Source organism: Marmota monax, unplaced genomic scaffold (genome assembly GCF_021218885.2).
Source record: "Marmota monax isolate L192 unplaced genomic scaffold, Marmota_monax_Labrador192_F-V1.1 WCK01_AAM20220418_F8-fsc00020, whole genome shotgun sequence".
NCBI classification, from domain to species: domain Eukaryota; kingdom Metazoa; phylum Chordata; class Mammalia; order Rodentia; family Sciuridae; genus Marmota; species Marmota monax.
The window spans coordinates 2,143,504-2,160,089 of NW_026692912.1; the positions used below are offsets into that span (position 1 = coordinate 2,143,504).

The 16,586-nt window shown below is 40.8% G+C and overlaps 1 protein-coding gene across 6 annotated transcripts in view; it reads left to right on the plus strand.

Annotated features, from left to right (window-relative positions):
- The window catches only part of Znf462 (zinc finger protein 462), a 135,535-nt gene that overhangs the window by 69,868 nt on the left and 49,081 nt on the right, over positions 1–16,586 (plus strand). For all 6 annotated transcript variants that reach the window (XR_009227408.1, XM_058581614.1, XM_046451831.2 and 3 more), the window contains one exon: positions 2,171–2,362. Coding sequence is in view for 5 of the 6 variants with exons in the window: in XM_058581614.1 (XP_058437597.1) it covers positions 2,171–2,362 (192 nt within the window). In the remaining variant the exon portion in view is untranslated. The remainder of the gene's footprint in view (positions 1–2,170; positions 2,363–16,586) is intronic.

Sequence of the window (16,586 nt, forward strand, 5' to 3'; positions counted from 1 at the left end):
ACTAGGTCTCCATGGCATGGCTCTGAGTCACTGAGAGAAGCTTGACTTGGAAAAAGCCAGTACATTTTCTAAAGGTCTCTCTATTTGTCTATTCTAGGTGGATTATTTTATAATATTTTAAAGGGTAAGCAGTGGTATGACCCAAACAAATAATCTGGACTTGAATTCTCTGTCATGTGGTGGGACTCAAAGCCACCCAGCAAGATTTATGCAACCGAGCTTGCATTTAAGGAAACAAACAAACAAGTAGTGTTAGGGCAGTAACCTTGCCTATAATAGTATACACAAGCAAACAGCATTGTCTGCTGCCCAACGTTGTTGCCTAACTCCTAGGCAGTGGTCAAGAGGCCAAGTGATTTGTGTTCTTGTCTGGGTGTCTGAATCTTTGAACTTTTTTTTTTTTTTTGCTGTGTAGTGCTATGTAAACTAAGATTTTCTGTAGTTCTCTTCAGGACCTCTTGGAAATGCAAGCTCTGGAGGTCATCAGTGGTGAGAAGATTTAATTGCAAAACTTGGATGCTGAGCTCTCTTTGCATATAAAACCAGTTAGTAATTTTCAGAATGGTAGGAATGAAACAAAATCTCAGCCAGCTAAAAGCAAGGGCAGGCTGACCCTCCATTCCTCTTCTTCCTCTTCCTCTGTAGACCCACAGCACTGCCCATTCATTTGTACTGACTTGCAAAACTTACATTACCAATGATCCTGTCTTCTTTTCTTCTCTTCCTCTGATTTTAAATCTTCATCTCAAAAATTAAATTTTTAAAATGCATGTTTATTAGAAATAAAATTGAAAATGAGGCTGGGGATGTAGCTCAGTGTTAAAATGCCTTCCTAACATGCATGAGGTTCTGGGTTCAATCCCTCGCACTACCAAAAAGTAAAATTAAAAAAAAAAAAAAAACATTAAAAAAAGAATTATTGTAAATGCAAAGAAATATGCTCAGTCATCTATAGTCTTATTATCTAAAGACCACTGTTCTTAACATTTGATGTTTTCCTTTTAACCATTTTTTTCCTGTAATTGTTTTTAATTATTGTTGTTATAATATAATCAAAATATATTTTGTCTTTCTATTTATTTCCAGTTTGTCGTGCTATTATAAATTCAAAAAACTTATTTTAATGATAGTTTATCAAGAGGGTATGCCCACATTTGTTTAATCATTTCTTTGTGTTTAAAATTTTGGGTGGTTTCATACCTTTTTCAGACAGTAATGTAAATTTCTAAATAAAATTTTCTCTAAATTTAATTATATTTTCTTTATAGAGACTCTCAGAAAGGAGTAGGATTATTGGGTTGGGGGCTTGAGTGCTTTTGTTGTTACCAGAAGCAAAATTGCTTTCTGAATTGATCATAGTAGTGTACATTTGCCCAATAACATAAACATACCCACTTCATTCTTAAAATGTAATTAGTTGAAAAGTTGACTTATGGCAAAGATAAGCCTCACTCTTGTCTTAACATGGTCCTGGTGATCTGTGTGGTATTTCGGTTTTAATGTTGAAGAATATTAGTGAGACATATAACCCCCACGTGTTTACATACACAACTCTTCCATCAAAGAAATGATTTATTTTTACTCATTTCTGCTCTGTTGGTTTGGATAGGAAAATGGAATTTTATGATGAGGTTTGTGAGCTGATTAAAAAAAAAAAAAGAATGTGTGTACATACTTTGAGGGGGTGTGTAGTTAGTCAGGAAATGAAAATTGGGACTCGCATTGTAGAGCTGGCTTGGAGTGACTGTGTGTTTGGGAAGCCATTGGTAGATGGTTAGGTTAAGAAGGAAGCATATTTGTTTTTATGGTTGATTGATACATGACATGGTCGATTCTGTATGGAGAGGGAGGAAGAGGGATGGGGAAACCTTTCTGAAGGAGATAAGAAAGACAGTTGGTTTCTCTTCCTACTGTGGAATCATCCCAAAGTCTCACCTCATCTAGAAGGACATGACATGAACAGTGACCAGGCCACTTGCTTATGGAGAGCATGGAAGAGTTTCATCCCCAGGAATCTTGTGGGCAGGGGGTTGGCTTGGAAGGGTTCCTAGACCATGAAGCTTGGGAAGCACATCTCTAGGATGAATTAACTGTGTTGGTTTGTTCTCTGCCCTGCCTTCTCCCCTCCCACTCCATTTCCCATCTGTCCCTTACCACCTTCTCCTTCCAGGTGAACATGCCTACAAGTGCTCTTGGTGCTCATTTTCCACCATGACAATCAGCCAGTTGAAGGAACACTCCCTCAAGGTCCACGGAAAAGCCCTGACCCTCCCACGGCCACGGATTGTCAGTCTTCTCTCCTCACATGCCCACCACTCCTCCCAAAAGACGACCCCCACTGAAGAGGTGGAAGACTCCAATGGTAAAAACGGTGGGCTGGGATTCATTGCCACTCGTTCTTTCCAGAGGAAACTCCTACATGAAAGCTTAACAGTTCGAGTGAAGGAAGAAATATGGGGAGGTTGAGTCAACTTAGAAATTGGAGTTGGGAAGGGTACGATCTTTTAAGAATAGCATAGTGCTCTGGTAAAACAGCGGTGGGTACTCACGTGAGCATTGCCTGGGAAGGAGTATGTTGGCTGGGATGGGTCAGGGCGGGATTCTTCTGTGTGGGTTTGAGCATGACCAGAATGGAATATCCAGCAGTTTTTTTGTTTGCTCATTTTTCCTTATATTTCTAATAACCAATTATATATATATATATATATATATAAAATGTCCAGTGAGCTGTTTGAGGTAACAGTTATGCAAGTTTAATTCAAAGTAGGAAGGGCGAGGGAGCATGAGTATTTCTGAGCAGGCCACATGGTATATCAAGGGCACCATAGTGATTTCTTATAGCTGAAGGATGTTGAAGAAGCGATAATTGGGAAGAGGGTTCCGTTTTGGAGCTTAAAAAGTAAACAGGGAGCTGTGGAAAAGATCCTTTCACTGGTCATGTGAGCAAAGCTAGATGAGGACAGAAAGAGAGTCCAGTCTTGGAGCCTGCAGGCATGGCATAGTGAACCAAGGGATAATGCAAAGTTTGGGCCAGAACAGGAAACAGACCTGTGTTGACCACTCTGCTCACCTCAGACAACTGCTGAATCAGACACTTGGGAGAGAAGGAGGGAAGTCTGTAGATCCTGGAGGTACAGGGGAGCTGCTCTCCTCCAACCCCTTCAAATGCTTGGATCCCTTCTTCAGTGTCTCCCAGCCGCTAACTGGCACTGGCTTGCATAGTTCCAAACCCAGGGACTGGGCTGTTCCCTAAGGTCGACTCCTGCATCCCTGGGCAGAGCTTCGTAGACCAGAAAGAAAGTGGAACTAAGGCCTGGATTAGAGTCTCACTTCTTTCAATGCTAGTGGTGTTTCCCCAGGTGATCTTAGTTTCCTGGATAATGAGACCTGCCTTCACAGGTTGTCTGGAGAGTAATGAGAAAAGGTGCACCTGTAAAGTGCCCAATACAATATGTGACATATAAGAAGTCTGTCGTTTTATGGGTCGTCATTTTATTTCTTTTTTTTCCATCTTTTGACTGATTTTCTGGCCTTTGGGACCATTTATAGCAAGTATGAATTTGGGGTTATTTTTAATGTAGGGTTTAAAATAGAAGACTTTTCCATTGACCTGATGATCTAAGGGCTCAACTTGTCAACCTGGTCTAATTCTCAGATTACCAGAACAGTACGAGGTAATTTTTATTCATGAGGTCTGTGAGTGGGAGGAAATGAACAGGTAAGTCCCAAGACCAAAAATAAAAAAGATCTTTATTGAGTTGTAGGGCTTGGTGTCCTGTCCTCTGCAAATCATTAGGCAGTGTGTTAAATACTGTAGTTCCTTACTGGTATCCCTGTGTTAAGGCACTGCTGTTTAACAAAGAAGGCTGATTTGTTTGTTTTTTATAGGGGGTACTGGTATTGAACCCAGGTCCTCATATATGCTAGGCAGTAATTCCACACCTCTAGCTCATTAAGGCTTCTTAAGATGCTATGGCTTGTCATAAACTGAGCACACACGCTACTCAATTGTATAGTAGTTTCAAATGCGGGAGAGAATGTGTATGGTGTTGGCTTGTTTTTTCCTTCCCAGAAAACTTGTCTCAAAACAAGTCTCAAACTTGGGACCTGGAGAGAGTACATGTGAAAGGTGAAAGAAAAGGCCCTTTTTGTATCTTGAGATTCAACTCATTGGAAAACATTGGTATTTTGCAACCAGAGGGCAAAATCTAATTTGACCCAAATTGTAGATCTTTATTAACTCTTTTTTTTTTTTTTTTTTTTTTGTGACACTGGGGATCTAACCCAGGGCCTTGAGTGTGTGAGGCAAGTGCTCTACCACTGAGTTACACCCCCCAGCCCATTAACATGCTTTTTATGTAATTGTTTTTGTCTGAAATGGAAGCCACACCCTGGGAGCCTTTTGGTTGAAATTAGTCCATCCAAACACAATTCTCAGCAAAAGCTTTTCTTGGGAAGTTTCTTTCAGTGTTCAATCTTTTTCCATTGTCCTTTTTCCATGAAAGATGGGTCTCGATATATCAAGACCAAAATCTCTTATAGATAGATGTCCCACTGCATGGACCATGTTTCTCTACATAAGCTCAGAAGAGTTGAGTTGAGCTTCCTGAGCCTGTCTTCTCTACCAAGAGGTTGGCCAGGGACAGAAGAGTCAAACATGAATACAATACTGTTCTAGACCTCCCAAAGCTTAAAATCAAATGCTTAGAAGACATTATCAGCACTTGAATCTGAGCTAACCGCAACCCCACACCTGAGGCCTGACCTTTTTGCGGGGTGATGTCAGAGTCACAGATGCTGGGCAGAGGGGAGGGCTGGTATCACAAGAAACATGGCAATATGCTATTAGGTAATTGTGCAATACAGACAGCCCAGCTTTGCCCAGCCACGGGAAGGTGGTTTCCTATATATAAAAGCGATTTTCCTTTCCTTCTTAAGAAACAGTACAGTAACTGAAAGCTCTAGGTGGTAACCATTTAGTAAGGCCTACACAAAAGGCATTGGACCTGTGCTGTTTTTAAGGTATATAACTAGCCCATATCAAAGGACCAGGGGTGATTAGTTTAATTAAATGACAAAAAGTTGATTAGAAGGCGGGGTGGACAGAAAGAAGGCATCAAATGGTCTGTTCTCATGAAGGAACAATTCCGCGGAAAGAATAAATAATGGCTCCTCCTCCCCGAGTTTTCTTGAAGCCTTAGGTTTTGCTGTAGGTTTTGCATGGTTCTGAGTGGCCGTGAGTGACTGAGGCGGCCTACACTCGGAGGACTGTTTGCCAGGGATCTGGATGGTGGATTCCTAGAAACAGCTCAGTCTGGAGGATGGAAAAACAGCTGTGGGGCTAGACAGTAGCCTGTAAATCATGCTTTGAATGGTGTTTAAAACACACATGTGAAATCCAATTGCACATTTTAATAGGCAGAAGCTGTGGGGCTATTGGCTCTCAGTTAAGGTTTCCCACACTGCAGATGCCAGGACACTGTGAACACACGAACCAAAAATGTGTTGCAGGCCTGGGGGGAGTCAAGATCCATAAAACCAGGGAAATCACCAGTGTGTCCTTGGCTTTCTGAATCCCTAGCGAGGGATATGAATAAAACGAGTTGACATGCTCACTGCTCTTTGCAGTGGTCAGATGCTTGCTGTCTTGAGAGCAAGCCAGTCCTCTCTGGCAGAGGGAAACAGCCCAAATGGGAGGTTGTTCCTTCTCTCTCTGACCCAGAGGAAAGCATTGCAAGGGAGGGAATGGAGAAAGTGGAGGGCGGCCTCTCACCCCAGCTGCCAGGCCACACACCTGTTCTGTGCTTAAACAGCGCTCTTGGGCCAAGCTGTCAATCTTGACGTGTTTCACCAGCACCTGAATCCTCCTTGTCTTCTTCATGATCAGTTTTTTGGATAGCAGAGCAAAGGCTGTATGGTATTGGTTTTGTGTATAGGATAATGGGAAATGACACATAATTGCTATTCAAAACAACACATTAAGGGGAGACAATAAGTTTGTCAACAGAGCAAAGTGCTGTGCTGTGTTTGTGTTGACTGTGTTCCTTCTCCTGCCATATAAAATATAGGACTGGCTTTTATCAGGCTGTTTCCTAGTCTCTGTTTTCAGCATAGAAAAATACACAGGCATTCACAGCTAGAAAATAACAAAGAAATGAGGCCAGCATAGTTTAGCCATGAGATCTGTTTATGTCTGAGAAGCTGCACAAGGCATGGGCAATGGATGTGTAATTTAAAATTTGGCTATATCCTTTATAAGATGTCAAGCCAATGATGCCATTTCATCTTTTTTCTCCCATGAATTTCCCCCAATGAAAAATTTAAGAAAGAAGAACTTTTTCTGTCCAGTTATGCTGCATGGAATCACATGCTTTGGGAAATGCGATTAGGATACATTTTAAATAAAACAGGAATCAGGTACTAAGATAGGTACACAATGAATAAGGTGAATGAGGGTAGCACGGTGTTTTTTTGCCCATGCCCTGGTTAGCAACCTAGAAAGAACACAAAAATCTCCTGGTCCTGATACCTGCCCCTTTATAATTAAATCACCAGAGAGTCCACCCAGAGAAGTCTTTGATATTGTAGATTAATTGAAAAGGTTTGGAAGGAGCGATATGACTTTTCTGCCTCAATTTTCAGTTGCCTTTTCTACTCTAAACTTAATTTCATAAACACTATTTTATTCAGACTTTTTTTTTTTTTTTTTTTGGTACTGGGGATTGAACCCAAGGGCACTTAATCACTGAGCCACATCCCCAGCCTTTTTTTTGTATTTTATTTAGAGATAGGGTCTCGTCGAGTTGCTTAGGGCCTTTCTAATTAGCTGAGGCTTGCGTTGAACTCGAGATCCTCCTGCCTCAGCCTTCTGAGCCACTGGGATTATAAGCCTGTGCCACCACACCTGCCCAAGAGACTTTTTTGGACACCACAGGCCCTTTTTACTGTCACAATGTCCTCTGCACTGCATTCAAAGTTAACAATTTCATCACTCTTTTCCCACTGCAATGATCTGGCTAACACCTGCTGGTGTTCCCTGTCACCTCTATGCTACTCTCAGCTTCTAACACCTTCACCTGTGTTTGTACCCCATTGATTAAATTCTGCTGGGTCTTAGAATGGTTTCATACCCCCTTGCTGCTTTGTATATGCTTATGACTTTTGCATCCTTTAAAGACTTTGTTGTTGTTGTTGTTTTGTTTTGTTGTACTGGGGATTGAATCCAGGGCATTGTGCATATAAGTCAAGGACTTTACCAACCAAGCTACATCCCCAGTTCTAAAGATGGATTTTTATTGTCCCCAGTCCTACTTGGGTTACTCTTCTGTCATTCTTGCTTTATTTGTACTGGTAGATATGCTGTTGGTTCTGCCCCCTGCTTTTCTGGTGGAGACAATTAGATAAATACTGCATTCCTTTGACCAAACAGTGGTTTGTTAGAGGCACCCCAGTTTTGAATTCAGCTAATTGTACTTAGTTCCCCAAATTATCTAACTCCACAGAAGCAATTTATACAAGGGCAAGTTTATTTCCCTTTCATGTAAGAGGTGGGTTCACAGGCAAATAATCTGAAGATGAAGCCTTAGGGTCTGCTCTCTCAGAAACTTTCTGATGGAATTATTCTGCCAAGATGAAAAGAGTTTAAATGTTGTCCTTGTCTCTGCTTTTTGAGATCTTCTATGGAGGTGGAAATCTGAAGGTATAAATCCCACAGGTGTAAGTGTGGTGGAGCTGCAGACATGGACATTGCTGGTCTGATCACCAGATAGCAGAGCCGCTTCTTGAAGCCAGTGCACACAGTCATCAACCGTGGAGTGGCTAGCTAGTTCTCTGTGTCTCTCAAAGGAAAACCAAAAAAACTTTTCAATGAGTGGAACCTTTTAATCTACCTGAGAAATTTTCCCTCTGGGCTTTTCATATAAAACAAATATATGGGTTAGAGACTCCTTTTGTGAGACTCATGTGGGTCAGTTTTTTCAAACTATTAGGGAAAATTTATCATATTTCTTCAGCAAAGTGCCAGATAGAAAATATTTTCAGGTTTGTGAGTCACGTAGTCTCGGTCAGCACTGCTCAGCTCTCATACATGAAAGCAACCATGGACAATGTATAAACAAATGGGCATGTTTGAATAAAACTTTATGAACAAAGATAAAGGGGAGGCCAGATTGCCTATGGAGGATACTATAACTGGCCCTTGCTGTAGATGATTGCATGAAAAACTGCAGCAATCATGAAACGAATCCTGTCTTTAACAAATGCAATTCTGGATCTTTATGGTTAACACATGAAATATCCCTAGATGTCTTATAACATGGAACTTGACCTAAATATAGTCTTTGTTTCTTATATGAAATGTAAGGTATCGGGTAAAGCTTTAAAAATGTTAGTGCATGAATTATATGTACGCTTAAAAGGAAACTCTTTCTCTGAGAATTGTGTTGAGTCTAGCTCCAATCTATCAACTCATTTAACCTTGACTGCAGCAGTACTTGACACTTAAAAATTAAGATCTGAGATGCCTGCTTTTCTGAGAGGAGCTTTTCAGATCTCTAAATAGGTCAGACATAAAATTCAACCTTTAAGAGGATCCAATTAGTTGCTAGGGCATCAAACCTTCCACGCAGGTTCCAATTGCAATCAGATTTCTCTTGGGGTGAAAGAAAAAAAGAGGTGGTTTCTTTAAAAATGACAATAATGAAATGGAGACTCTCGAGTGAATAATTGTAAAGTACAAAGATTTATATCATTTATAGTCCATGGGATATAAAGCATAATTTTATTAGCTTGTCTATAATTTTTAATAGGGTCTGCTTAGTCTCAAAATTATCTGACCAGATACTACTAACCTTCCCTTTTTCATACCAGAATTTCTACATTAATCTAGAGTTTGTTTTAATGTCTAGTATAAAGAATGACACTTTTACTTAGAGGTCTTCAACTCTAATGGAACCAAGTGGCTCTGAAGATTCTGGATTCTGTTAAACACCCAGATATCCATAGGGGATAAACTATTAGAACTTGGCTTCAATGGCAAATATGAACCCTCCAAAGCAATCATCCTCCTGGATTTGAAGATTAGGCAATACAGACCCTTCCCAAGAAACCCACCTGCCTGGGATTTGTGACTTTTTGAATTAGCCACAGTTTTATGTGCCAAGGATTAAAAAACATTTCAAGTGTAGACTTCCCATGTCCTGGGAACTTAGTCAACTAACCCATCTCCCTCTTCCCATGCCAACAAAAACATTTGGTCACCAGAAATATAAGCATTTACTACCAAACTTATTCAGAGCTGGTCCCTAGCAACACCAGAGTTTGCTTCGAAGTTCCACATCTGGCTTTTGCATCTCTTGGTGCACTGCTTGGAGATTACCTTATGTCCTTTAGAACCTCAGTCGTGGGAGTGTCTGAAGAAGAAGAAGAAATCTATTTTCTTCTCTGGCAGGAAGTATATATTTAATTATTAGTCAAATCATCTAAATTGACTAATCTCGGTTTGTTTTTGCATTTTTTTTCATGAAAGAATTTTCCCTTGTCTTATCACTGTCCACCTTGAATTTCTTTCCTGCTAGATATTTTAATCCAATTTTATTTGAAAAAAAATCCCTCAAAACTGTCTTTTTGAGATTTCTATGACTCATAGGTCCTCTCTTCCCTTTTGAATACTGCTCTGCGTGAGCGAATTTTACCCAGGCCAAAAGGAAGGGTATTGGATTGGGAGGAGAAACATGAGTGAGCCATGATTCAGAGGTAGAGGTCCTGGTAAGCCTTGCTGGAGCAAAGGGGATGTCCTGGGAAAGATGGGTGTATGGAAAACTTTTTTTTTTTTTAAATGCAGAGATGAGAATGAGATAATAGAAATATAGCTTTTTTTTAAAAAAAAAAAAAGAAACAATTACTATTTTTAAAAAATATTTTATAAACTTTGATGGTATGGCCAGGAGAACATGTCCACATTTCTTATTTTGTTCTTAATTTGTTCTTTTTAGATACACATGATGGTAGAGTGTATTTTGACATTTCTTAACACAGTCATAATCCTACATAATATTCTATAGAAGACTCCCAGTGATGGTGGTTAAACAAAAAATGGCAAGATAAAGACTGCCAAGGTGACGTGAAAGGCAGGTGATCAGATAGGAGGATCTGCTTGCTTTTGTGGATTCATTCCCTTGCTGTGGATGCACAGGAAGGGGTGAGTTCCTGCCATGGGGCTCTTCTCCTTTGCAAGCTCAACCCAAGGAGGTGCTTGGCTGGGAGTGCAAGGCCCAGCTAAGGTTTCATGTACCAGCACACTGCTCTTGGACAAGTTATTCTAGCACTAAGTTCTGCAGCTTCCTCGGGGACACAAAACATTCTTAGATGACTGGCTGCAAGTCATTCCCCTTAGGTCACCTTTTATTTTCACATACTACGAGTCGTCCGCCAGAACTGCAATAGTTGCCACATTGAGCAGCGCAGGACCTTTCAAACCCTTAGCGTGGTTCTTGATTTTTAGCATGGTCAGTTATTATTTCCCCTTGGCCAGTTTGAAAGTCATCCATTCTGGTTTATATAAGGGTTTTGCATGTCTCCTTGCTGAATTCCTGAATGATAAAAATAACCATTATTTTTAATAATTTATTTAATTCTGCTGATAGCCTTAAATTTGTTATCTCTTACTATGTCTAATCAATCAAGATCATTGTCACTTTATAAAGAAGGAATAAAAAGGTGAATCCTACTCAAAAAAAAAAGAAAAAAGAAAAAGAAATTGTGCCCAAGGGAGTTGGGTTTTATTCACTGACTCTGAAGCCTATGTCCTTGACCTTTGAACCTCACTGAAGTCTAACATCAAAAATACACATCCAAGAAATGATCCAGAGTGGCTAAGGGACAGCCTTTTCTTACAGGTTTGGGGTGGGATGTGTGATCTGGAATCTCCCAAAGAAAACCAGAGACAATTTTTTTTATAACTATTGATATTTAGAGCTTAAGTTAATAGGTATACACATAGCATTAAGTTTAAGGACCAGAATATAATGGAGTGAGACATTGTGCATATAGACTTTAATGACTAACAATAGAAAGACAAGGAATTGATGAGCCACAAATGGCTTCATGGAAGAGTGGGGCTCAGGCTGGGCCAGAAGGGTGAGTAGATTTAAATAGGCAGAGGGAAGTCAGTTTCCAGTGAGAGGAGTTTCAGAAATGAACAAGCATGTGGACGAGAGGCTCTCGGGACTACAAGGAGACCAGTCCAGCTCAGGTGGATGGTGAGGTTAGTGGGAACGCAGAGGTGGTGCCAGACCATAGGGGCACTTAATTCCGGGAAGAGGACTTTGGAGTAGTTAAGAAACAGAACAGGGAAGACCAGCAGCAAGGGGCCTTTTCCCTGTGGAGGTAGCAGGGTTCCTTGGAGCTGTGGCTGCATTCAAGTGCATCTACGAGTCTTCAGGAATAAGTGTGTATTAAAAATAGTCAGGAGTAATCATCTGGCTGCATATATTTTTTTCATTCTGCTTACAAAAGTTATGTCTCCTCATGATTAAAGGACAGCTTTATGGCAATTCATATCATAAAATGTAAGAGTCACCCATAATGCAAGCCCCCCCCCCCCATAATAGTCTGTACCAACAGACTATTGCTGGAGAGTCATCTCAATATTTGTTCTATTAATGGACATAGTTTGTTTGGCAATTTTAATTATTTTTTACAAAGCTAGGGTCATACTACACAAACTATTTTTCTTTCATACATTTTTGCTCTCAGTTGTCAGATTCTATCACTTGTCTTGCTTTAGGTTTGAAATTTGATGGTTGGTTTGCTTAAAACAAATAAATAAAAACTATTCTGTTCAAATAATAAATGTTGACTATTTAAAGCCTTCAAGTATTTTTTTTAACTTGGAAAAAAATGTGATGTATGTATTTAAGGTGGACTTCTCAAAATTATAAAAGGCCTTTGAGATTTTGCCAATCAAAAATCCCATGAATTTCATTTTAAGGCTCACTCATCTCAAAACTGAAGTATATCCTCTCTCCCTACTATTTCCTTGAGACCTAGTATGTTTTAAATACCAGCAAATGGTCTATAAATTAAATGACCAAGTCAAGATTACAGGCTGTCTAGACTGTTCATAGTAAAGGTCTGAAAATGAGACTTGGCTAGGGATAAATACAAAGTCTGTTGGTAGCTTCTGACCCTTGTATTCACTTCCATTTCTGGAGTTGCCTCACATCCATGTGATTATCAGTTACCGTATCTGCTCCCCACTATAAACTGTGTGCTCTCTTGGGGTCAAAGGCTGCTTCCTATTCACTCTGAGCCCTGGTGGTTGGCAGGCCATTTGATAAATATTTCTTAAACTGATTTGAATTTGGGTTGGAAAAGCAACCGTATACAACGAAGGCCAATAAAACAAGGGTTTATGTGTGGAAAAAGCCTGGGAATGTTATTGACTGCAAGTTTAGTTGTGTTACGTGATGTTTGGAAAAAGCGAATGGAATCCAGTTACCTGTGTGCCAGAATGTGCTCTCCTGCATAGCTCCTCCCTCCTGGAGGTGACACCTGCTGCCCTCATCAACAGCACCCTATCCCTTTAACTTCCTGCCGCCCAGATGAAACCTCTTTGGGCAGCTGAGAAGAGAAGGGGGTGCACCTCTTAAATATTTTTGCCTTTTGCTACCTCTTGAATATTTCTGCTTCCTTATTTAATAGTCCCATTTCATACTTGCTTTCTGTGTATTTTCTTCTTCCAGAATGTTCTTTCTTTTTCCTCCACAATTTTGTTGTGATGCTTGCAGCCTTCCTTTTCTGCTGCGGTTGTGACTGTCATGGCATGGAATTTGGATAAACGAGACTCCAGGGGAGTAACTCACAGACACTTTGGTCTCCTCAGCGAGGGAGGTTTACTTCCTTCCCAACTCTAGTCCTACTGCCCATCTGTGGCAGGACTCACTATAACTGCTCCATCACCAGGGTCTCAGACTCTTAAATCTTCTCTGAGTAGCTGCTCTGAGATGTCCTTTCCTCCCTGACCCAACCACCCAGTTTCTAGGGTTGGCCACTTCAGAGCAGCTTTCTCCAATATCCTGGTCTCTAGACTTGTCAGAACCCAGACCGGAATAACCCACGCTCTCTTGCATCCTCTGATGGTAGTCAGTCTTCCAGTCTGTTTTCCAGGTTATCTTTGTTAAGCACAAATCTGATTACTTTCAGAAATCCACATGAGCTTCTTGAGATTTATCCCTGTACAGTGTCAATTAACCTATAAGTATTCCAGGGTATTTTCTTGCAAAGAGATAAGTATTGAGTCACAACAGTGTTCTAGAAGTTGCAGATAGCTGCAGTCTCTCTCTTGCCTGTGCTGGAGTCAGTGGAGTGAGCAGCTGCATGCTTAATAGCTGTGGCAATCACAAATTATTGTACTTGTAAGTTGTGATTTTATTATTACTCTGATTTTACAGTATTTTAAAATTTTGCCCATGGGTAGGTTTTTAATTAGGAATACAGAGGAAAAAAGATGAGGAAATTCACATCTACCTTGCATGCAAGTAAGACTGATGCCACCAACACTTCTGTTAGAAGAAATGCAGCAATTATGATAACGGAACCACAGGCAGACAGTGAATTGTGAGTGAAATTCCCAACAAACATATTAAAATCGGTATATTCGATATGTTGTTATGGTAACAATAAAATAAGATCAGTTTTGCTGATACATTTGCAGTATACTTTTGCATCTTGGTTAAGTCATCTCCATAATGGAGGTTTGGGGGAAAAAATAACTTAAAAAAAAATGAAAGATTCATTTTTTTTTTCTCTTTTAAAATACTGTTTTTTCAGTTACTTTTTGATTGGTTTTATTAATACATGCCTCTTTCACTATAACTTTTAGTTTCTGACAGTAATTTCTAAATCACAGGGTCTGAGTATGGCAAGTACATGGATGTCACTCACTGTGGGTGGCCAGAGCAGAAAAGAACTTAAGAACTGAGGACAGAGAAGACGTGATGCTGTGTGAATGAAGGACAGATTTATTTATTTGTTATTATTTTTTCTAAATTCAGATAAAGTTAATACAATGTAAGAGAAAAAAGCTTTATAAACTATGATAAGTTGTACCCATTGGTGGTGATTTTTATACTCACCTTCATCCCAATAAAAGGAGGTGACCCTACTAGGACAGGCCATGTAAAGCAACTGTTAAGAAAGTCTTGAGACTTTCAGCTGAGCCACTGAGCCTCAGGTCTTTTTGCAGACCAGGTGGAGCAGCTCTTATTGTGCTCCTAGATCCAGAAATGGAGTGAGGGTTGTTGACAGAAATAGATCTGCAGCATTTGAGTTTTCCACAAGCCAGTCTGAGTTCCACCCCGGGCATTCTTGGTTGCTGTGGCTCTAGTCAGGACATTCTTGCTCTGGGGAATCACCCCAATGTTCCATGGAACCTCTTCCCTAACTCATAACAGTTGCTTTTCAGTGGGATTTTGGAGTCGTGCTGCATTACTGGCATCGAGTACGATTCTTGCTGTGTATCACTGGGTTCATTTTGATTGAGCAAATGCCAGAAACGATCATTTTCACCCAACTGGAGCTAATGAAAATTAGGGGCAAATGATCTTTTTAAAATCAGCTCTCTGCATAGATCATCTTTTCTTCATAGTCTTCAGATCACCATAGGACGTTGGACTCCTGAGTCTGAGGACCAGCTGGCAGACTGCTGCAGGTTCAAGTCCAGGAAACACGTTTGTGTTGTAATGGAACATGCAGGCTTAGGCAGGTGACGTTCTGACTAGCTCCATATCAGATACAAGTATCCCTGGATAAATCATTTACCTCCTCTGAGCCTTGATTTTCTAATACATAAAATAGTTATATCTATGTTACAGCATTATTTTAAGGATCAAATGAGATAACATGGAAATGCTATCATATTCTATATCACTACCAGAAAACTAGATATTATTAAAATTGTATGGTAGAAGCAAATTTCTTATCAATTTATGATAATTTGTCATTAGCCAGAGATTGGTGAGGTGGTTGTTATTTTGCTTGTGATTATATGTGTGTGTGTGTGTGTGTGTGTGTGTGTGTGTGTGTTTGATGACAAAGGAAAAAAATTCACATCTTGCCTTGGAAGCTGAATGAAGTTCCTGTACATTGTGATCTTTCTTGGGAGTCTGTAGCAATTCAGTGTTTGGAAAGTGGTGCTTAATCTGGAGCCCTGTTGATATAAACTTGAACTTCAGCACTTAATTGAAACCAAACCACCTACGCAAGAAACTCCTTAGCACTTGATCCCTGGTGGAAAGCATTGATAAGTCCTGTGTCAGACAGCATTCCCATCATTATCACGGGCGTTTTATCAATGAATATTTTAAATGAATGGTAACTTTCATTTATTGCATGTCTTATAACAGAGTACTTTACAAACACTGTTTTATTTCACTTCATGCATATAACAGTTCCATGTGACAAGAACTTACGTGACCAGCTAGCTCCCTGCTGATTTAGGAGGAAGGAAAATAAATAGACACTTTAAGAAAGTTAGTGGTGTGCCCACTATCATCTGGCAGAGTTGGGGCTCTTGTGCTGTTGCCCTGACACCAGGACTGTTCTGTCTAGTTCCTTCAACCTCATTCTTGGACATGTCTGTTTTTACCCTACAAAGTCTAAGAAAGGTGTCCATAGAAGTCCTAGGAATGTGCTCTGCTTTAGATATCAGAGCCATCCTTGGATCTGACCTTCTGTAAGTTTTATTTGAGCAATTGCAGTCTCATCCTCCAGGTCCCTTGACAGAGTGAATATCCCCAGCTGTGCCTCCTCTCCTCACTCACTCTGAGCTGGTAGAGTCTGGGTTTGTCTGTCAGCATTTTGCTGATACCCTCTGGTGACGTGATCCTGTTGGCTAACTCCAGGGACATTTTGTCTGGGAAAGAGTCGTTCCTTCTTGCTGTTTATTCCTGCTGCTACCTCTGTTTCCTCCTGACGAGGGTCATCAGGGAGTCCGGGCAGAGGAGCCCATGGCCTCTGCTCTTGCCTAATCCTTCTTTTTTTGTCTGTGGCCTTTAAAACTGCTGAGCTTCCCTGGGCAGATCCTCCTGCCTTGGTTTGGGGCTGCTCTCTATCTTGGGCTCTCCTCTGGCCTGAGGACGCCCTTCCCTATGCCTCCTTCTCACCAGTATTCCTGCTGCGACCATCGCTTACCCCTGGGTCCGCTCTTCCTCCTCCTCTCTGTGTTCCCACTTCCAAACCCATGGAATCGGCTCCTACTCTCCCACTCCTCTACCTCTAGCTCCAACCTCAGGGCAAACCCCTCTTCCCTGTCTGCTCCTCCCTTTCTCCACCTGGATCTCTCATTCAGCCTCCTCAATGCTTTTCAAAGGGAACTCATTAACTCCTTCCCAAACTTCCCCTCTGCCTGACCTTGGAAGACCAGCAAGAATCCTCGGCCCCTTCAGGTTGTCTTGGATCCTTTCCATCAGCCAGTCTGTTGCCTGCCCAGTCCTGGGGTTTACCTTCCTTAACCCTCACCTGCTGCACACCCTCCTTCCCATCGCCATCTCTTACCTAAACAGTTCTAAGCAAGGGTCAGTTCCTGT